Here is a 23346-nt window from a genome sequence, read left to right on the forward strand (position 1 = left end):
GGCCTGTTGAAGTAATAGGATAGGGGGATAGGCCACTGAGACCGTGGCTTGTGGTTGTCAGCAGACACAGCCCCATTGCACCCTTGAGTCTTCGTTTCATCCCGAGAACTTTGGTTGAAGCCTTTGCTGTCTATAAAAAACCGGCAAGGTAAAAGCTGTGAGCTCTGCCGCATTTCTTGCTACAGGCCAAATGCTTTATTCATAAAGCTGTAGAACGTTTGTTTAAAGAGTAACTAACGCGCTGTTTGTGACTCTTGTCCTAAAACAGAACATGCTGTTGGCTTACGGTGGTTACATTCCCACAGTGTGTTCCCCTTGCAGGCATGCTGATGCAGATTTAGTTTTCTGCCACAAATATAGGTACCTAATTTACAAAGGTATGTCATTCTTTACTTCAAGGCTGACCCGGGGATCATTTGATCATTTACCCTAAGCCCAGACATCAGCTCAGCAGCGACTGGGGTCACATTGACTTGGCTGGGTTGCAATTTTGAGCCTTGCTCTTTCCCTAACAATAGGATCTGTACAGCACATATTTAGGTAAGCATGGCATTACGCATGTGTAGAGTGTCATTATCTCTACACTGAAGATCACCTGCTACTCTCTGTGCTTCTATGGTCAGAGAAAGAGCTTCTGTGTAAGAGAATTCAGGTATGATTTTCAGACAAGATTGACTCCATCCCTCTTATTTAGAAAAACGCCCCTTTATGTTCAATGGCGCTTACTCCCAAGAAAGTGTGCATAGAATTGGTTGGTGGATGATAATACAAAAAGGCTTGATGGCCCTACCACAAACGTAGCCTTTGGGACAAAAACCAGTGGGACTGATAAATTAAAAATACAAAACTAACCCAATGGCAGGATTAGGTTTGCAGGACAGCACTCTGAAAGTTGGAGCTCTAAAGCTGAAATCCTCAGCATGCATGTAAGACAGAATTCAACAAAATGGAGTTTACCACAGAGTCAATACATACAGGGATTGGAACTAGGGTTGCCAGACTCAATAGAGGACAGGACTTCTGTGCCTTTAATTGCCCTGCTCTCTTTTGAGTCTGGAAACCTTAAAGAGAAACCAGCAGGCCCTTTGTTTAATTTCCAAGCAACCCTAATTGGAACACAAGCGAACAGCAGAGAACCTACACAAGTGACGCTGACAAAAAACCCCACACAAAATAGAAACATCGTCACCCGACCCCCACGCCACCCACCCCATCTACCTCTCTTCCCCTTTTCTTCCCAATGGCTCAACAAATGAAACTGATTTGTATAAATATTATGAGAGACATTGCACATAGCTTTGTAAACCAAGAAAACCTTTAATAGTAATAATAATTTGAAAGAACAGTTAAAAAAATACATACAGGGATTGGACTGAACTTTCCAGCTAAAGATCAGCTTGCTTAATTATTCCATTGAAATCAACAGGAGTTGAAATGCTTTAATTGATATCAAGGTCACCTCTTTTTCTGCCCCAGCCTTGTAAGTTTGACTCTGGGGAGGTTCAAAGGCATCCATGTGAGCAAATGCAGCTGGACTGGCTTCGTTTAGGCTGCAGGTGAAGAATGTGTGTGGATTTGGTTTTTTTACTGAGTTGGTGCATTTGAGGAGACACTTGAAGGAAAGGAAAAATGTGTAACGGTAGCTGCAAGTTGGTATTTTGGAGAATGGAGTGAAAAACATATAAATCTTCTCCTGAATTGAACTTCCAAGAATATCCATCCGCTTTCTTTTGACAGACTGGAAGTAGGATGAAGATGAGAATCCCTTTGAGGATGCAGATCCATTGATCCCAATTCACTTGTATCAAACCAATCTTGTTGCTTTTAAAAGCCCTGCTATAGAGTTAAGTGGGACTTGCATGCCAGATCCTATGAATGCTTATCCAGCTGCAAGTCCTACTGAGCTGAAAGGGATTTGCAGCCTGCCCTGATCCTATGCAGGCTTACTCAGAAGTAAGTTCAAAGGGATTCCAGCTTGAACCTAGTTCAACTCCACACTGTTTTACAGGTCCCTTCCACTGCTGCCTCCTCCTGCCCCCCCCCCCATCAACCGCTGCTCCAGAGGAAGGAGAGCTCAGAGCCTGATCTGCCGCTGAAGTGCCTGCCTCAGCCAGGCACATGGTAGAGCCGGCTCTGCACCCCACCCTTTTTTCCAGGGCTTAAGATCTGCCAGGCTCAGTAGTAAGGCTGGATGGGACCCAGCTGAGCAGGGATTGGGGAGGTACACCAGTGTTAAATGCAGTGGGGTTTACTACTCGATGCATGTGCCTGGGACTGCACTGTGCAGATTCTGATGCAATACAAATATTATTAGAATGCCAGCGTATTTAATAATAAACTGGTCGTCGGTCAATTGTGTGGCATCCTATCCTTAACTCTGTTGGTGTTGTTGTTTAGTCGTTTAGTCGTGACCGACTCTTCGTGACCCCATGGACCATAGCACGCCAGGCACTCCTGTCTTGCACTGCCTCCCGCAGTTTGGTCAAACTCATGTTTGTAGCTTCGAGAACACTGTCCAACCATCTCATCCTCTGTCGTCCCCTTCTCCTTGTGCCCTCAATCTTTTCCAACATCAGGGTCATTTCCAGGGAGTCTTCGCTTCTCATGAGGTGGCCAAAGTATTGGAGCCTCAGCTTCAGGATCTGTCCTTCCAGTGAGCACTCAGGGCTGATTTCCTTCAGAATGGATAGGTTTGATCTTCTTGCAGTCCATGGGACTCTCAAGAGTCTCCTCCAGCACCATAATTCAAAAGTATCAATTCTTCGGCGATCAGCCTTCTTTATGGTCCAGCTCTCACTTCCATACATCACTACTGGGAAAACCATAGCTTTAACTATACGGACCTTTTGTTGGCAAGGGGATGTCTCTGCTTTCTAAGATGCTGTCTAGGTTTGTCATTGCTTTTCTCCCAAGAAGCAGGCGTCTTTTAATTTCGTGACTGCTGTCACCATCTGCAGTGATCAAGGAGCCCAAGAAAGTGAAATCTCTCACTGCCTCCATTTCTTCCCCTTCTATTTGCCAGGAGGTGATGGGACCAGTGGCCATGATCTTAGTTTTTTTGATGTTGAGCTTCAGACCATATTTTGCGCTCTCCTCTTTCACCCTCATTAAAAGGTTCTTTAATTCCTCCTTAACTCTAAAGGATGTTAAAAGTTATCCCAAGGTGGTTTTCCCTGCCCCCCCCACTGTGTTTAGCAGGCAACAGTTTTCTTCAAGCTTTCAGTATCAATTAATATTTAACTTTTTTGTAGCCTCAAGTCCGCCCATCCAGTGTAAGCCAGCTCGCTAAGGCGGCTGTGCAGGTGCTGATAAGACGTAAACCGCTGAGAGGTTGTTCAGCCCAGAGGCTGCGCATTAAACAAGTTATTATATAGCACTATTTGTTCTGTTCTCAGGCAGCAAAGGGTGTGTGTGTGTGTGTGTGTTGCTTTAACATCCTTTCTGATGCCTTCGAAAGGTGCGTGGTCAAAACTGCTCTGGAGAGCCAACTGGGACCCAACTGAGACCCATTGGAAGGCTACCCACCACAATCTGCCTTGAAGAGAGATTTTAAAACAATATTTAAATGGTTGTTTCTATTTTTCTTCCAGAGCATACCCATTCCAGGGATGAAGAGCGCTTCCATTTCAAGATGTTAAAACAGCAGCAGGTGAAGAAGTGAAAGTGGAACAAGCTGAAGAAAACCTTCTAGAACCATGGCCACAGGTGAACGCCTCCATGTGATCATCGGTGATGTTTTGTGTTTGGTTTTATTCATTGCCTCAGCGCTGGAGTTCAGTGTTTCTGTGCTTAATCAGAATGTGGCATCTCCCTGGGATTTGCCGCCTTGACCTGACGCTTTTTGCCCGGCACCTTGCTAATGTCTTCATTTTGGTGCGAAACTGAAAAGCAGTCTAAATTGGTTATTCTTGCAAATACATCAATGTCCTTGGGAATTTGTTTCCATAGGAACCTTTGCCCTTATTGGATTAGGTTTCTTTGTGCACTGGTTTTTGTTGGTTGGTTGCTGTACTGCAAGTTTCCCCCCACAGATGAGCAGGAGAGAATGACTAACAAGAAGTCTACGCTGCAGGAATTGGGCAGATTATTATTTTTTATAATTTTGCTAACTTGCAGCTTGTCATCCTTGCTTCTTTGATTATAAACTAAGAAGGTGTTTTCCCCCCCTCCTGCAGCAGCCGATGGTGTGGGCAGCATAGCTATCGATACCTCGCAACTTAACATGTCAGTCACTGAACCAGCAGCTTGGGCAACTGCAATGAATAACTTGGGGATGGTTCCAGTGGGACTGGCTGGACAACAGCTGGTGACGGGTAAGATTTTCATTGACATCTGTTGCACTGGTTTATGGCTTTTTCTAGAACCCGAATTGTCTCATTGCTTTCTGAAGGTGCATGTTTCTTTGTTCAGTGTGCTTTCAGAACCCCCCCCCCCAAAAGGCATAGATTCCCTTTCTTAATATTGTGAAGAAAGTGTTTAATCTCTTGGTATTAACAGCCATCTAATCCACGATACATCTTAAAAGTTGGTGGAAGCTGACAAAAGCCCTTGGGGAAATTTGAATCTTTAAAGTCGCCAAATAATCTCTAAGACCTGTTCTGCATTGAATCCGAAAGAGAAGCCTCATAACAGATATATTTAACATTTTTTCAAAGCTATTTCCCCCCACCCCCACATGGAAGCCTTTGCTAATATTCTGCCAAGGAGCAGCATGGGAAATTGAAATTGGCTAAGAGCTTCTGCAGAGAGAGGATGAGCGTTGTTAGGCTGACACAAGAAAGTACAGCTATAAATAGAGACGTTATAAAAATCTGAATCCCGGATATCTGCCAACACCATCAGGTGACTGGACCTTGAGAAACCCTTTTCTTATTCACTCTTCACTGAGACCTTTTTCACACGGTAGTAGCCTCTGTAGCTTGACATTCCACTAGTGTCTTCTGCAGGAAACGCGAGGGAGGTTGAAATCTCTCGACCTGCAACGGTCCCATGATGGGTTCCTGCAGCACTCACCTCTCCCTGCACACATTCCTGTACTTGGCATTGCACACCTCCCCTTTATACTTTGTGCATTTACTGCAATACATCTTGGCTCTTTAACATCCCCAGAAATGGAGCAGCTGAAAGGCATGTTCCTGAAGTTCCAAACATGGTGTTCTACCCAAACTGTTGTGTTACACGTTGCCGGCCCGGTGCCCTCATCAGCATTTTGCATCAACCGAAGCCTCTGAACCAGGCCCAAGGGCAGCCCCACATAGAAACCGTGGCAGTAATCAAAACTTGGGGTTCCCGATGCATTGACTACAGTGGTCAGGCTGTTCAACCTATCTGAGAAAGAATGGACTTTTGAAATTGTATTTACTGGTCTTTTAGGGTTGTATCCAATTAATTTGTTGCACTCACAGAATGACTTTCACTTGTGCGACGGAAGTTCTTCTGCTCTTGCACAGCCCCAGATCGGTACTGGGGTTTCCCCCAACCCTCCAAAGTTTGATGTTTGCAGGGAGAATGTGAGGGGAAGAGAAAGGGAAGTTGTATTGTGCAAACACAAGTCATTCTGCGAGAACCATGTCTTTATTAGATTCAGCCCCCCTTTTTAAAATCAATTCAGGGTGTTTGATTCAGTAATAATTTAAGTGCTATATTTTGAAAGTAACAGTCCAAAAGTGAGCATGGTGTGGTGATTATATAATACATGTCCCATTCAAAAATTAATGTTTCATGATATTGAAATTCCTGACCCTGGGTCTGGGATTTATTGCTACTTAATTGTAGACAGTGGGTTAGTTTGTGCAATTGTCTAGTTCTCAATGAGTCGATAAATTTGTTTCTGGGCAAAACCACTTCAGGCATGGGTGTAGCCAGGATTTTTGTTGGGGGGACAGGCCTTTTGTGCAGGCGGGGGAGGGGGAGAACCTTAGTTAGCTATGCATTTTTATTGATTTTTATTTATTGGGGGGAGCTCCCCCTCCCTGCTTCCCCTTGGCTATGCCCATGACTTCCATACCTGCTAAGTTGCTGTCAGAGAAATAAGGGACCGGGCCGGAAATAGCAGGATGGAAGTAGCGCTGCCGCCATTTTGGAACTGGGCGGAGCATGCTCAGAAGTGACTTTTGATGCTGCTTTGCCCAGTTCCAAAATCGCTGCCGCGCCAGAAGTCGCACTGCAGCCATTTTGGAACTGGGCAGAGCATCATCAAAAGTCGCTTCTGAGCATGCTCTGCCCAGTTCCAAAATGGCCGCCGCGCCAGAATAAACCGGGGAAAAACAAAAAAAATCCATTTTTTTCAGCTAGGAACAGCTGGAAAAACGGGGATTTCCCGGGGAAAACGGGAGACTTGGCAGCTATGATGACTTCAGGTGAGGGTTCACTTGAATGTTTTCTCCCTGGATACTATTCTATTTGTCCACCTAAAAACTATTAAAATAATATCAAGTTAAAAGCACAGGAAATGGGGCAGCTAAGGCAGAAGTGACTAACTGAAACAGTGTGTGTGGTGAAAAGATGAGAGGCTGGTGTTCTATCCAAACTAAGTCTTCAAGAATTAGAGGATGAGGCAAATGAAGACCCTTTTAGAGAACAATGGGTTTGTCCGAACACATGCAGACTCAAATCCCAAACAGCCATTCAACCAGAAGGGTTTTGAAAGTGTTTATTGCAGCTGATCACCTGGTTCCATAAGGTGACAACAGTCTGTGTTGAGACCTTTTGGCTGTACATCATATGCTGGTGTAAAATTGAGTAGATCCATTAAAATCAATTTCATAGGACAAAATAAACTCTAGCACCACATACATAAGGTCTGGAATGTTGGCTATCACCCCTTCTGTAGTCATAATTTGCGATGAGGATTGAAATCCCCACTTCATCCATAAATAGTCATTAAAAGGAACCTCGGCCTGCACTGTATGATCACGTATTAGGGGATAATTCTTCTGTGTTACGTGATTTCCACCCCTTTGGATGTACATTTAAAGTTTTTGTCCGCCAGCCTCTGTCGATGCAGCAGCAGCTTGCTCACTTTATAGCCTAAAAGGGAAAATCTATGGAACAATGGAAAGGCTTTAAAATGGCGTGCAACTTCTGGTTTGTTTTTCTATAGCGCTCTTGGGACATAGTTTGCTTGGCCTTGATGGCAAATCAATTTCCAGCACTGCTAGCCTTTTAGGACTCAAAGTACCCTATATCATTCCTTATTTATTACTGCTGTAAAATTGGATTTTAAATCTAAGCAAATGTCAAGGTTTGAAATGGTAGCAAAGTTACTGATTGTATGGAATCTCTTTGGCTATTTGCTCTGTCGGTTGTTTTCTTCTTTATGTCGCCTATCCTCTAAATTTGCCACACATTTAGTAGTCAGCGTATGCATTTTAATGTTAGAGTATGATTTATACAATCCATAGCTCCTTAACAATGTACAGTGGTACCTCGACTTACAAACAACTCGACAACCGAATTTTTCGACTTATGAATGTGGCAAATGGCCACACGCTTACGAATTTCTCGACATCCGAACGGAAACTGCGGCGGTTTTAAATAGGGTTTTTTCGTCTTACGAATTTTTAGATGGGGTTGCTTCGACTTACGATTTTTTCCGTTTTCAATGCAAAATCGCGTTTCCAATGGCGCTTTTTGACTTATGAATTTTTCGACCTATGAAGGTGCCTTCGGAATGGATTAAATTTGTAAGTCGAGGCACCACTGTACTGTTAAAAATCACACAGGACCTAGATGGTGTGGTACCATTTCTACAACCGACAGAAAAACATTATATGGTCCGCCAAGTCCCTCAGCAATTTTCAAGTGGTCTCTGGTGGAAAAAAGTTCAGTCACTGATGCTAAGCTCATACAGAACAAGATGCATTGTCCAGGGTCATGCGGCCAATGAGATGGCTGCAATAGGGAATACGCAGCTTGATAAATGCACAGTGCCAACTTTGTAGGCAAAAAGGACCAAAGGGTTGGTTCGTATTTATGGTGGCACCTCCGTAGCCCCTGCCACAGAATTTTTCGACCTACGAAGGTGCCTTTGGAACGGATTAAATTCGTAAGTCAAGGCGCCACTGTAGTTCTTAGAAGATTCTCATAAGCTTCATCATATTTGAGGTTCATATTTGAGCACATTGTGAGGCCAAGGAGGAGAAGGCAAAGAAGGAACTCATTTGTTGTGCCCACAAGTCTTCTCCAGAGAGGTCTGCTGTAGCCCAACACTATGGGTCTTTTGGAGATACTGGTGCGTTATGATGGTTTCGTTGCGAAGCTAGTTGAATAATTTGTGTAGAAAAGCAGGCGCTGACAAGTGCTTTTAGATAGCAATTTATACATCCATGAGGGGAGTCTTCCAACCCAACAGCAGCTGAAAACCAATTTGGATTGTATCAACCACTCTCCCAAATCTGTCCTAGTGAAAACTGCTGAGACGTTGTTGATCCTAGATTATCCACATGGTTTCTTGCTTGTTTTTTGCTTCAAAATGGCTTCCCCCCCACAAGCAAATATCCTTATATGTTGTTGTTGTTTAGTCGTGTCCGACTCTTCGTGACCCCATGGACCATAGCACGCCAGGCACTCCTGTCTTGCACTGCCTCCCGCAGTTTGCTCAAACTCATGTTCGTAGCTTCGAGGACACTGTCCAACCATCTCGTCCTCTGTCGTCCCCTTCTCCTTGTGCCCTCCATCTTTCCCAACATCAGGGTCTTTTCCAGGGAGTCTTCTCTTCTCATGAGGTGGCCAAAGTATTGGAGCCTCAGCTTCACGATCTGTCCTTCCAGTGAGCTTATCCTTATATACTTGCAACAAATGGAGCACACATGCTTCGCTGGCACGAAATCATCAAATCCTTTTAACTCTAATGATGTTACTCTTGTTTCCTGTACTTCAAATTCTGTTTCAGCAATGTCATCTGAGTTTTTTGTTTGGCCTTCCACTCATTTGTATACATTCTGTGAGGAACAAAAGGAACCCTCCAGAGCATTTTTGTTTCACTTGTAATCCGTTTACAGTTGGGAAATGGCTATCCTTTGTTTGCCTCTTTTTGGAGAGCAGATCCACTCGACAGAGCTGAGGAGAAGATGGTATCACAAACATGTGTTTTTGGGTGTCACAGTAGCAGTATTAAGAGCATAACTTTGTTTGGCTTTTCATAATCAAAAGAACTGTGTTTTTTTTAAAAGCTAGCTCCTTAACCTCATCCCAAGACAAAAGAAACTAATCTGCTATTTATACAAATATGAAGTTTAAAACCACAAAAGAACAAGCAGATGCTCTGATTCAATAGCAGCCAGGAGGCACTCTAGCAATGCTCAAGGGTTTTGATATGTCCCTTAGGGTGTTTCTTGGAAGCAGCAGAGGCCAGATGCCATAGCACAACAAACAGCTTTTGAACCCTTTTCTCTCTTTTGAAAGGAGCCTGCTAAGTGTCGCTGCTATTTAAGTAATGAAAGAGAAGTCAGTTGGGCAGTTCTAGCTAAAATCTTCATGGCAAACCTTTTTGTCGCTCTTGCAGAGACCCTGGTGGCCAAGCCATTTGCTCCAGGATTCCCTCAAACTACTACACTACTCTCTGCTCACCCCCGTAGCAAGAGGAGGACATTTACTCAGCTCATTGGTTGCTAAGTGCAGAAAATAGAATCAAATTCTGAGCTCTGTGCTAAAAAAGACATTTGCAGTGTGTGTGTGTGTGTGTTTTTGTGTGTGCGCTTTCTCTCAGTTCCACTTCAAATACAGTGGTACCTCGCAAGACGAATGCCCTGCAAGACGAATTTTTCGCAAGACGAATGCGTTTTGCGATCTGATGGTGACTCACAAGACGAATTCATTTTGCGAAAAATTCGTCTTGTGAATCTCAGTTTCCCATAGAAATGCATTGAAATTTAATTAATGCGTTCCTATGGGCAAAAAAAAGAGAAAAAGAAATTTCAATGCATTCCTATGGGAAAAGGCAATTTGCAATATGAATTTTTCGCAAAACAAATTGACTCGTGGAACGAATTAAATTCGTCTTGCGAGGCACCACTGTACTTGAGAGTGCTGAATGAAGCACAGTCTGTTAAGACACTGATGTTACCTGTGTGAAACCTTGCTCAGAAATTTATTTATTTACAGTGGTGCCTTCGTTCCACGGGCCTTTTCTTATAACGAAAAATTCATCTAGCGAATCCCATAGGAATGCATTGAATTTTTTTGGATTTTTTTGCCCATAGGAACGCATTAATTGAATTTCAATGCATTCCTATGGGAAACCGAGATTCACTAGACGAATTTTTCGTAAAACGAATTCGTCTAGCGAGGCAACCTCTGCTCGAAAAATCCTTTCGTTAAGCGGAAATTTCGTTAAGCAGGGCATTCGTTAAGCGAGGCACCACTGTATTTATGAATGATAGCAGGGACATAGAAGTCCTGTTCTAGAAATAGGGGAACTTATTATAGACTAGAACCTCTGTGAAAATAGAATTCTTTGTTGCATTATTTATTAATGCTAATATTGTTATTTATTATATTACTGTACACCCATCGTTCCTCCAAGGATCACAGGGCGGATAACAATAGAAAAACACAAAAATATATAAAGTAGCAATAAACAAAAACAACAACGTTCTGGGAACTTCTGGGGAGGAAGATGGTGGATTAGTCATTGACCGTTGACACTTCTGTCAGCAGAAATAATTATGCAGTGATTAAAAGCAACCAAGGCATAAATCTTGATTGTCAAAGCTCCCTTTTGAGACAAGCGGGGCATCAGGGATTAACCTCTTATGCTCAGAAGAAGACGTTCATCAGGATACAGTATAATGGCCAACAGGAAATGGGACTGGAGTATATGGAGTTGGGTGTGAAGATATAATAAATAATTATGGACTACCACACTGTTGGGATTTGTTGGAACCTTTGGAGAGAAATTCATCATACTGGGTCAGATAAGAACTATGACTGACATTTAATGATAATAAAAAAATGAAGAGCTTCTTTTGGACTTTTTTTGGGGGGGGGAGGTAGATGTGAGAGGACTGGGAATGAAGATTGAAAAACCTTCGTCTAGCAGATGGAGAAAGAGCAGGACAATAGTAAAGCCAGATGTTATCTTGGAGTGCATATTCTGAACATTTTGAATAATTGTTACATACATAATTGGCAGACAGAGAATTGGCAGCCCTTCTTATTTCTTTTTCATTAAGTCTTTTACATGCAGAAATCAGGAAAGTGTCATGATGAATCTCAGGCAGAATTTTGCAGAAACTACTGCTCACCAGCTTGGTGGAATATATGTAGTTTTAAGTGTTTCAAATAATGAAACACTTCAGTCACACTTCTGTTTCTGTTTCACGGCTTCATATATGCTTTATTTTATTCCTATTCTTGCTTTCAAACTAACTTTTTATTTTATTTTTGTAATTTTGCTAATAAGATGCATGTACATCAGCTTAGTTTTGATCACCATAAATTCAAAATGGCAACCATTTTTGCATTTATTGTGGAACACAAAAAAATGGAAACTCTTAAAATGTAACAAATCCTTAGGTAAAAATGTTTATATGTATATGTATATATGTAACAGTGGTATTAAATTGAGGAAATGTTGAAACCCTACCCCTCTGAAAGCCCTAAACGGTGATTCCTTATATGGGCACTGTAAGGGGGAGGGCTTATAGAGAACCCCCCCTTTCATCCGAAGCAGTCTGTCTCCCAGCAGTCATGAGAGTGAAGGGTCTGACGGAGGGAGTCAGGGAACGGAGAGGGAGGGCCAGGGCTCTGGCAGCTTCCAAGGGCCCCTGCTCCATAGACAGGAGGAAAGGGAGGCGGACAGAGAGGACAAGAATTGGTCAGACAGAAGACCCGTCCCCCCGACGCCGGAATTGAGGAGGAGGAGGAAAGGGAGGCGCTTCTCAGTTCCGAGGCTTTTATGTTGGTTCAGAACGCGGAGGGGGGCAGTGCAGGAATCTGACTCGAGCGGGTAGACATGTAATCAGTAGTTCGTTACACTGTAAATAATGTGCACCAATAAAAAACGTCTGAAAGACAAGCATGTGGAAGGTCGTTACTCAAGAGTAGTCACCACTTCCCTGACAGGCACAATTCACGTTAAATATATATAGGTCAACTTCCAGAACATAGATTGCCACTGGGGAGCAAACCTACACCTGCAGAGGCCTCCCCTGGGACTTGTGGGGTCCTGTGTTTCCCCCCTCCCCCCCGGTCAAATTAGGCTCAAAAGAAGCCCCTTTCGAGTCTAATTGTGGGGGGGGGCAATATCGGGAGGAGGTCACAGCTGGGGAGGGTGAGTTCTTTGAAAATGTCCCTGTGCCTCAATTAGGCTTCAGATGTCACAGCCCAAAATGGCCCCCACTGCAATTAAACTTGAAAGAAGCTAAGGTTAGAGAGGAGACAGCTTCACCACGCCGTCGAGTCCAGGGCAGAACAAAGCAGCTGTGATCCTGCACATTAACGATCTTACTTCCAATGTATGGTCTAACTCTGTTTCTCTGCTTTCTCTGGCCAGCTTTTGACCTGTATGGTTAAAAAAATATGTGCTGAGCTGAAAGTCAGTAGATACTGTTTACTTATCATGCTGTGCATAGGTCGGGTCTTCTTCTTCTTTGTTTAGGGATTAATTTCGCTGTTTAAAATTGTATTTTATTGATGTAGTTTTTATTAAATATTTCAAATATTCCTGTCCTATCTTCCTATAAATATGCTAATTAACCCTTCTGAGCCACTTAGAGCATCCGGGAAACAAGTCTTTAATATTTTAAATGCAAATAAAGACTTATTGAAGCATTTATTTTTTATTTTATTACAAATAAATTAAAAGGGCATCCTTATGCAACAAAACAGATATGACAATACTCATAAGTGACACAAATACATTTTTCTTTAAAAGAATTGTCTGCCAAATGAAACCTCAGTGACATAATTTGGTTTAATCTTTTTTTATATAAGAATGGTATTGGTAATTGTATTATAAATTGGTATTGTTATAATGAGGCTACTATTGGATTGTAATTGAAAACTAATAAAAATTATGATTAAAAAAATCTTTTTTAAAAACCAAACCTGCCCCATTAAAGTGGTTAATAGTTTTTTTGTTGCTCATAAAATCACCACATTATTGAAATCACTGTCAAAGTGAATCATATATAAAAGTTTCAGAACCAAAAGGATGACAAATAATACTTTTTACATCAAATTATTATGCGTTGTAGTCCTGGGGGGTGATGAAGTAAGACAAGTAGGGAGGTTACCAAAATGAAAGAAAAGAGGAACATTCTAACAGCAGTTTTGTACATTGAAGAAATAATTAAGCGGAAGATGTATCAACATGCTGCAATCCAATCAGGATGAATGCTCATTGATGTATAACCTCCCCACAAAAAAATATCAGAATTAATGCTCAATAAGGACTTGATATAATTTAACCTCCATGTATGCTTTGAGTGAGCAAATCAGGATGACTGCTCAATAAATAGGTTGTCTGGAGGACCCCGAAGTCTGGATTTAGCAGTTACTGACAGTGAGCTAAACATATTTTAAACCTGGCATCACAGCTGTGGTCTTCAAAATATGCTGTTCTGTTTTAAAGGTAAAAGATTTTCCTTCTGTGAATAATGAAACCATTTGTTGTTAGAATCTAACTGCTGCATTTTAAAGAGGTGATTTTTCTGCTGTATGGCTTACTTTTAAATCCCATTGCAGAACCTAAAACGAACTTTGAGTGAGCCATTTCTCATTTTTATAGATATTTATCAGTTTTTCTAGATCTATGCATTTATTTATTTATTTTTAAAAATCTTTTGTGTGTGAACAATGTAGAATATGTACATTCCCGGGCCAAGTTTGTTAAGGTGGTGAAGCAACTTGTTTCTTCCTTGCCTGCACAAGTGTCTTCTTCTCCTTGCTGGCCTTATCCTCTGTGTTCTCACGTTCCCCTCTTCAGCCATTGCAAATGCCTCACTTTGCTTGTGAACTGGCCAGTGTTGGCTGGAGTCCTTCCAGTTGGGGATTTGGTCCATTGTCAACACCAGTCTGGGAGATGAAGAGGAAGCTGAGGTGGCAACTGAGTCTTGATTGTGTGTCCCTTGTGTTGAATGCTAGCGATGGCTTAGGGATTCTCCTGGTTGTTGTTGTTTAGTCGTTTAGTCGTGTCCGACTCTTCGTGGCCCCATGGACCAGAGCACGCCAGGCACTCCTGTCTTCCACTGCCTCCCACAGTTGGCAGACAAACTCATGTTCACAGCTTTGAGAACACTGTCCAACCATCTCATCCTCTGATGTCCCCTTCTCCTAGTGCCCTCAATCTTTCCCAACATCAGGGTCTTTTTCCAGGGAGTCTTCTCTTCTCATGAGGTGGCCAAAGTATTGGAGCCTCAGCTTCAGGATCTGTCCTTCCAGTGAGCACTCAGGGCTGATTTCCTTCAGAATGGATAGGAGCCTGGGGAGGTGGTCTTGAGTCTAGGATTTTAGGTTTCCAGATTCATTGCTGTGAAATTGCTACATCCATGTCAAGTTCTTCTCTAGCCGCCATTGATTAGGCCCAACACATAAAAGGTCACATGTGGAATTCATGTTTCTGCCCTTCTGAAGTCATTCAGGTCAATGGTGTGGTTGTTTCCTGCAGAAGCAAAGAGCTCATTTGCTTGGTGAATGTAGAAGATTTTCCTTAAATTAAGTTCCAGTGTCCTATTTAGTGTATCACTTAAGGCAGCAAATTTACTGAAAGAGCGGCAATATACCACCAAGAGATACCACCTGGGCAGGTTTATAAGCTTCACCAGCTGGCTTAACACAGACCTTTCAAGTGTCCCTATTTTCCAGGGACAGTCCTGGATTTGCTAATTTTATCCTGGAATGTCCCTATTTCCTCTGCCAGTGCTGCCGCCACAAAGCTCAGGGAGGAGGATGGAGAGCATACCTGCCAAGTTCCTCTCTGAAAAATAAGGGACCGGACCGGAAGTAGCAGACCGGAAGTAGCGCAGCCGCCATTTGGGAAACTGGGTGGAGCATGCTCAGAAGTGACTTTTGATGCTGCTGTGCCCAGTTCCAAAATGGCCGCCGCACCAGAAGTCGCGCTGCAGCCATTTTGGAACTGGGCAGAGCAGCATCAAAAGTCGCTTCTGAGCATGCTCCGCCCAGTTCCAAAATGGCTGCCGCGCCAGAATAAACCAAGAAAAAAAATCTGTTTTTTCGGCTGGGGACAGCTGGAAAAACGGGGGTTTCCCGGGGAAAACGGGAGACTTGGCAGCTATGATGGGAGAGCGGAGGAGGAGGAGAGGAGAGGAGAGGTTGCCACCACTAAGGCCCAGTCCCATGTGATGTGCCGGTTTTGAGGGGCAGACAGAGGGCAGGACCACCTTGCGCCCACATCTAATCACTGCTTCTGGAATCTGGCCTTTGGACTAGACCGCTTGTCTCTATCTCATCTGCTCCTGTTTCTGGAACCTGACCTTTTCTCTTGTCTTTTACTGTGCTGCTTCCCTCTGACTCACCCGCTCATTCACTTTCACCTCTGAAACCTTGACACTTGCCTTTCTGGGACTACACTACGCTGACTCTGGCTTTTCCCCATCTGACATCGGGTCTCTGGTCTTGATGCCGCTTGGAGTACTCGCCTCTGGCAGAGCATGGCACATTGTGATGCAGATGTGAGTCTAAAGCTGGGTTGTCTAGCCTGCCTCTGTGCATAGATATCTCGTGCTGGATTGAGTTGAAAGACTGGCTGTAGCCAAGGGGATGGGGGAAGAGTGTGGTTTTTTAGATGGTTGTGTTGGATGGTGAGAGATGAAGCTTGGGAGAACTAGCTCTGCCAGAAATTGCTGCCTCTCACTCATTGTCAACTTTTAAAATAATAAGCAGATACGTATATAATTTCACATTGCAGCAGAATTTCTCAGCAGAGGCTGGTTCTGAAGAGATTGCTCACCACTTCCCACTTCTTGAAAAAGATGAAACAAAACACTGAATAATGTTGCTGTGGAATATCTGCTTGATCTATTAAAAGCAACCCCTCCGCCTGCAAATAATTGGCGAGAAGTAATCTGGAATTTTAAAGGTAAAGGTAAAGGGACCCCTGACCATTAGGTTCAGTCACGGACAACTCTGGGGTTGCAGCGCTCATCTCGCTTTACTGGCTGAGGGAGCCGGCATACATCTTCTGGGTCATGTGGCCAGCATGACTAAGCCGCTTCTGGTGAACCAGAGCAGCACACGGAAACGCCGTTTACCTTCCCGCTGGAGCGGCACCTATTTATCTACTTGCACTTTGACGTGCTTTCAAATTGCTAGGTTGGCAGGAATCTAGAATTTTACCTCAACTCAAAAACCTTAAATTGATGCAGTTTCTCAAAACTCTCAAGAAACACCAAATTAAATGTCTTCGCATCAAGAAATAGTAACAGTTGCTAAAGAAACCAATTTACCATCTGGAAGCCGAGTAGATTTCCTTTGTGTGTTATTTTCGAATAGAACATCCAGAGACAAAAATGTATTGTCAATACCAGCAAGGCTGAGAATATCACCATATGTTAACGTCTTACTCAAAGGAAAAGGAAGCAACTCTCATTATTTTGCTGCTTACTCAAGATGCATTTTTAAAAATTATTGATGGAGAAAGGCAAACATGGGGAAAGAATCAAGAAAAGATGTGGAACTTATAATTAGACTAAACCGCAGATAGAATCAAAACTTTCTCATACTGAATTCTGAATTTTGCTCCAAGTGTGCCCAATTTTACAAATTGGTCTCCAAACTGGTGGCTTCCAGATGTCTTGCTTCAACTCCCTCAACATGGTCAATTGCCAGGGGTGATGGCAGTTGGAGTCCAAAATCATATCTGGATGGCACCTGTCAGAGGATGGCTAGACTAGAAGGTATTCTGTTTCCTTGATCAGCTGGTATTCATGGGACCATAGCAGGAGTTTAGCTCCTAGGCAGCTGGGTGCTCCATAATAAGCCACAGACCAAATCAAACTATACACGGGGGAAGCAATGAAAAATGGGTTTAATGTTGGCTGCAACCACCTGTTGACAATGGAAACTTTTTAACTTGGGTTCAGATAACAGATGTCTTGTACAGTTCAGTCAAAACTAAATAGTTGTGAACCCCATCAATTTCAAAGAGAGAGTTTAGCATTTGCTGAACTCTAACCACAGTTCAGTAGGACAAGAAAAGTAAAAAAAGGTAAAGTAAAGGTAAAGGGTCCCTGGATGGTTAAGTCCAGTCAAAGGTGACTATGGGGTTGTGGCGCTCATCTCACTTTCAGACCAAGGGAGCTGGCGTTTGTCCACAGACAGCTTTCTGGGTCATGTGGGCAGCATGACTAAACCGCTTCTGGCGCAATGGGACACCGTGACGGAAACCAGAGCGCACGGAAACGCCGTTTACCTTCCCACTGCAGCGGTACCTATTTATCGACTCGCACGGACGTGCTTTCGAAGTGCTAGGTTGGCAGGAGCTGGGACAAAGCAATGGGAGCTCACCCCGTTGTTCAGATTCGAACTGCTGACCCTCTGATCGGCAAGCCCAAGAGGCTCAGTGGTTTAGAGCACAGCGCCACCCTCGTTCCTACAAGAAAAAGAGCTTCCTTTTGGCTGCCTTGTGTCCTATGTGAGCGGTGTCACTTATGAAAAGTGGACTCATGAATATCTGCTTGCGTTAATGGAAATAAAAAGTATGTGCAGTACACTGAGTCCTTTCAAGTGTAATGGAGTCCTTGTTACCATTTTGCTTAGAAGACTTGCTTTACAATGGAGAAGATCATGTTTCATTTTTAAACCTGAATGTGGTTTGTGGCATCAAAAAAGGTTCATAAACATAGAATCATAGAATCGTAGAGTTGGCTCAGTCAGAGATCTCCCGGATCCTAACTTGCTTATTTTGGCTGATCTCATGTTAGGGTTGTGTCCTCTCCTCCCACTTTTTTTTAACAGCAACCTTAGGTTTTAAAATATGAATGTACAAATACAAATGCTCACTTCCAAAATGTATTCTATGAGCTTTTCAGAGTTACAACGCTATTGGAAAGAACACTATCATGTGGTTTCAGGACAAGGCATAGTTTTTATTTTATTTTCAAGCTTTGCTCTTTTGTTGTTGTTTATTAGTTCAGCCACAACTCCCAAGCTGCCAAACCCTGGATTTTTCATGTTACCATTAAATATTGCTGCATTGTGATCCGAAAGCTTTTGGGAATGCCCAAACAACTTGCCATTGCCTCTGAATAATTGATGGCATCAAATTGCTGCAAAGTGTTGCCAGCAGAAGGATCCGAAAGGATTGTTTCTTAAGAAACAAGCAAGTTTCATTTTTCTAACTACACACACACACACACACAGAGAGAGAGAGAGAGAGAAAGGGCTCAAGTTTCATTTTTCTAACAACACACACACACACACACACACACACACACACACACACACAAAGAAAGGGCTTGTGATGTTGCCTTTATAGTATTCAAAAATATCTGCTGTTTTATGTTTCATCGTTTTATAATTTTTGGTGCTGTAGAGCAGACATCTGCTTCACCTTTGTAATGTTTGGGGTTTGAGGGAGAGAGGGAGAGGGAGAGGGAGGGAGGAGAGGGAGGGAGGGAGGGGGGTAGGAATGACTTTCATGCAGTAAAAAGTGCCACCCACCCTACTTCTCATCAGTCTCCCTGGCGGTTATGACCAAGGTTGTCTCAGGTGTGATGTTGGAGGTTTTGTGGTTTGGGCTACCAACTTAACTATACACTTGTAAAACATGAACCACTTATAAATGCCATCTCCAACTCCTTGAAAGATTCCACCAATGGTGTCTCCAAAAATTTTTACACATCACTTGGGAAGACAGGTGAACTAATATCAGTGTACTGGAAGAAGCAAAGATCACCAGTGCCAAAGCAATGATTCTTCAACATCAACTTCATTAGACTGGTCATGTTGTGCGGATGCCTGATTATCGTCTTTCAAAGCAACTACTCTATTTCAAACTTAAAAATGGAAAGCGTAATGCTGGCGGTCAACAAAAGAGGTTTAAAGACTGTCTCAAGGCAAATCTTTAAAAATGTAGTATAAACACTGACAACTGGGAAACACTGGCCTGCGAGCACTCCAGTTGGATAACCGCCTTTACCAAAGGTGTAATGGGCTTTGAAGACACCCAAACTCAGGACGCAAGGGAGAAACGTGCTAAGAGGAAGGCACGCTTTGCAAATCCACACCATGATCAACTCCCACCTGGAAACCAATGTCCCCACTGTGGAAGGACGTGTGGATCCAGAATTGGCCTCCACAGTCACTTACGGACTCATTGTTAAAACAGTGTTTATGGAAGACAATCTTACTCGGCTACGAGTGATCGCCAAAGAAGAAGAAGGGCAGGCATCCTCTGGGACCTCATGACCAGGACATGTAAACAGGGGTGTTTGCAAGGGATTGGTGGAGGAGACTGAAGAGAGTGAGATTGTGTCTTTTGGATCAAGGCTGGTTGCTTATCTGAGCTGTTTGCATGGAGTGGGAAAATATATAGATCACCTACTTGCTTTTGTGACTTTTAAACTCTTGCTGGAGAGCTGCAGACCTCTGAACACTCTGAGGTGGGTTTGGAAGGTACAATGTACAGAACGGTTCCTGCCACTCCCCAGAGGTGACTCCCTACTGAGCAGGATAGAGGCACCAGTGTGTGTGGGAAAGAAGATGTCCCAGGAGGTGTGCTGTCTTCCAGGTGCAAAGATTCATGATGTGACAAGAGAAGTTGCCAAGTCTTATACACAACCCCTTTCCTTCTGATTCATGTAGGTACAAACGGTACTGACAGAGATTATCCATCTAAACTTTTAATTAAAGCAGCCTTACAGTGCAGGATACAGTCTAGCTGGAGGTTTTCCCACATAGGCACCAGTGAAATGAATTGAGCCTGTACAAGAGCAGCACCATTCTTTTTCACAGCCGGTCAAGAATTTCACAGGACTGTGACCATTAATTGTACTATCCAGTACCACCCTAAATTTATATACTCTTTCCTTCTTCCTGCATATTTGGGTTTTCTCCCCCAGCCTCTGTCTCAGTGCTTGGCTGAAGGTTAATGTGAGGTTTAGGTTTTGGGTGCATGTGAGCAAACAATGATTTCTTAACAATAAATCTAAAACAAGATGATCTCCGCAAGAAGGTCAAAAGTTATTTGAAAGGTGTTAAAGCAAATATTTTATTTTCTACATTTGCAGATTCAATTTGTGTACGAGGCTTTGATCCAAACATCAACATGGTCACCGGAATAACTCCAGTTAACCCCATGTTGTCAAGTATGGGATTAGTAGCCCAGCCGCCACCGGCGGAGGTGCCTGTCATCAAAGAAATAATTCACTGCAAAAGCTGTACGCTCTTCCCTCCAAATCCAAGTAAGTGTGCTTGGTTAATTTAAGTAATGTTCCAAATCACTAGTCCAGTTCAGGCTATCCTAATCAGTTTTTATGGGACGTGGGTGGTGCTGCGATCTAAACCACAGAGCCTAGGGCTTGCCGATCAGAAGGTCGGCGGTTCAAATCCCCGTGACGGGGTAAGCTCCCGTTGCTCGGTCCCAGCTCCTGCCAACCTAGCAGTTCAAAAGCGCGTCAAAGTGCAAGTAGATAAATAGGTACCGCTCTGGCGGGAAGGTAAACGGCGTTTCCGTGCGCTGCTCTGGTTCGCCAGAAGCAGCTTAGTCATGCTGGCCACATGACCCGGAAGCTGTCTGCAGACAAATGCTGGCTTCCTCAGCCTATAGAGCGAGATGAGCGCTGCAACTGCAGAGTCGTCCGTGACTGGACCTAATGGTCAGGGGTACCTTTACCTTTAATCGGATTTTACCCAGGGTAACAATGGCAATTTAGTTATCCCTTCACTTAGCATTTCCTCAGAGAAAAAGACTTCACAATGTGGATAACATGAGGCAAACTTCCTTCCTTCCTTCCTTCCTTCCTTCCTTCCTTCCTTCCTTCCTTCCTTCCTTCCTTCCTTCCTTCCTTCCTTCCTTCCTTCCTTCCTTCCCTTAGCACAGCTCTGATATATTAGCATCCCACAACATAGGGAGCTTTCACTTTATACCTTGGCCTATGTAGCTCAGGGCTGCCAGCATCTCTCCAGGGCTTCACAAACAAGGGACGCTCCCAGGCCTACCTGGAGATTGAAGCTGGCTTCTTCTTCTGAAAACCAAGCAGATGTTCTGCCACTGAGCTACAACTTCTCTGCAGGTCCAAAATTTGACCCAGTCCTCGTCTAGGGGGTCCTTGCTTCCTTGCTGCTGCAGCCACAGGTTCAGTCTTCACCCACTTTTAGTAGACTCTTTCCCTCCACCCCGGCCAGGTTTTTTTTTTGCGATGAAGACTTTTATGTGATAGGTTTTGTGTCATTTTGATATTTATTTATTTTTACCTTTTGTTCATTGTGATGATCTTCACCTGAACAAAAAATGCTTTGATTAATTGGGAGCTGATAAAGCAAACAGCGCTGAGCACATAGTTCCCATTTTAATGGCAGAAATCTGTGGTGTCAGCTGATTAATATTTTAATACCCAAATAAGTTCTGTGAGGACTTGATCTGAATTGATGCCTTTCTAATTATTCAATGTTAAACTTTTATTTAAGCAATTTATTTTATGTCTGAAAGGAATTATGGGGCTGAATAAGAAAGCAGGTGAGAACTTTTAATTTTTCCTCTTAGATCTTCCGCCACCTTCAACAAGAGAAAGGCCACCTGGATGTAAAACTGTGTTTGTTGGAGGATTGCCAGAAAACGCTACTGAGGAGATTATTCAGGAAGTCTTTGAGCAGTGCGGTGACATCACAGCAATTCGGAAAAGCAAGAAGAATTTTTGTCATATTCGTTTTGCTGAAGAGTTCATGGTCGATAAAGCCATTTACCTTTCTGGTATCTGTCACATTCTTCAATGGGCTTTCACTGTGGCTTCTCATTTGCATTTTGTAGCAAGTGTTTGCCAAGCTCAGGAGCTTGGGACAGAAACTGCATTGGCACAGTCACAATTGCTCTATCCCTAATGTATGGTTGTGTTGTTGTTGTTTAGTCGTTTAGTCGTGTCCGACTCTTCGTGACCCCATGGACCATAGCACGCCAGGCACTCCTGTCTTGCACTGCCTCCCGCAATTTGGTCAAACTCATGTTCGTAGCTTCGAGAACACTGTCCAACCATCTTGTCCTCTGTCGTCCCCTTCTCCTTGTGCCCTCAATCTTTCCCAACATCAGGGTCTTTTCCAGGGAGTCTTCTCTTCTCATGAGGTGCCCAAAGTATTGGAGCCTCAGCTTCAGGATCTGTCCTTCCAGTGAGCACTCGGTGCTGATTTCCTGAAGAATGGAGAGGTTTGATCTTCTTGCAGTCCATGGGACTCTCAAGAGTCTCCTCCAGCACCATAATTCAAAAGCATCAATTCTTCGGCGATCAGCCTTCTTTATGGTCCAGCTCTCACTTCCATACATCACTACTGGGAAAACCATAGCTTTAACTATACGGACCTTTGTCGGCAAGGTGATGTCTCTGCTTTTTAATGTATGGTATTCCTCTTAATTCCAGGTGTGAAGGGGGCTGTTGCACAGGATTCTGTGAGCACAGGATGCTCGACTCGAGGGGCCATTCCTATGGCCTTAGGTGTTCCTGTGTTCACCAGAACTTTCCCCTGTTTTCTGCTGCTCTGTGATAATTCAGTAGAGAAGAGAAGCTCCCCAAATGGTGCCGCAAAACCATTGTTTCATATAGGGTTTTTATATATGGCACTGGCCCTATTCAGTCAGGACAGCTGGTTTTGGTATCAGTAGCCGGTACTGCGTTCTCTGTAAACAGCCGAGTCCCAATCGAAAACCTCCCTGACTTACTGAAAATGGCTAAGTCAAATATATCTCTCAATCTGTCTTCTGTCTTCTTAGCTGATGGATTTCCTACTTCTGGGACAGGATGTGGGCAATGCAAAGTCTTTTTTAAAAATATTGGAATAGGCATAATCTTTACAGCTGCAGTTGCAAAGGGCATCTAAGGATATCGCCCAGTTGAGCAGGCATAAAAATTGCCGTGTAGATGATGGATCAGAACTGGGTCATTGATGCAAGTGGATAAACCAGGCACGCTAATGAGCAAGATCAGAAGAGACGAGGCTGTAAACACGGGGTATAAATATATCACTTTGGGATATGTCCATCCGTACTTAATGTGCACAACAACTGTGGTTGTGTTATTACACAGGTAATGACCCCACTGTAAGACCTGGTTTGCTCGTGCAGCAAAATGAATGGGAATGAGGTAAAAGTGAGCCAAATGGACTGTACCGCTTCAGACACAACAACAACAACAACAACAACAACAACAACAACAACAACAACAACATCTTTATTGT

The 23346-nt window shown here is 43.4% G+C and overlaps 1 protein-coding gene across 5 annotated transcripts in view; it reads left to right on the forward strand.

The window, feature by feature from the left end:
• ENOX1 (ecto-NOX disulfide-thiol exchanger 1) overlaps nt 1–23346 on the forward strand; it is a 264024-nt gene that overhangs the window by 156194 nt on the left and 84484 nt on the right. For 3 of the 5 annotated variants that reach the window (XM_035103500.3, XM_088676096.1, XM_088676095.1), the window contains 4 exons: nt 3591–3705; nt 4176–4313; nt 20193–20366; nt 21668–21874. In XM_035103500.3, the coding sequence (XP_034959391.1) occupies nt 3696–3705; nt 4176–4313; nt 20193–20366; nt 21668–21874 (529 nt within the window). In that variant the 5' untranslated portion in view covers nt 3591–3695. Of the gene's footprint in view, nt 1–3349; nt 3458–3590; nt 3706–4175; nt 4314–20192; nt 20367–21667; nt 21875–23346 lie in introns of those variants that run through there. The other 2 variants (XM_088676097.1, XM_035103504.3) reach the window with 2 other exon arrangements.

This window comes from Zootoca vivipara, chromosome 8 (genome assembly GCF_965207765.1).
Source record: "Zootoca vivipara chromosome 8, rZooViv2.hap1.1, whole genome shotgun sequence".
Taxonomy (NCBI): domain Eukaryota; kingdom Metazoa; phylum Chordata; class Lepidosauria; order Squamata; family Lacertidae; genus Zootoca; species Zootoca vivipara.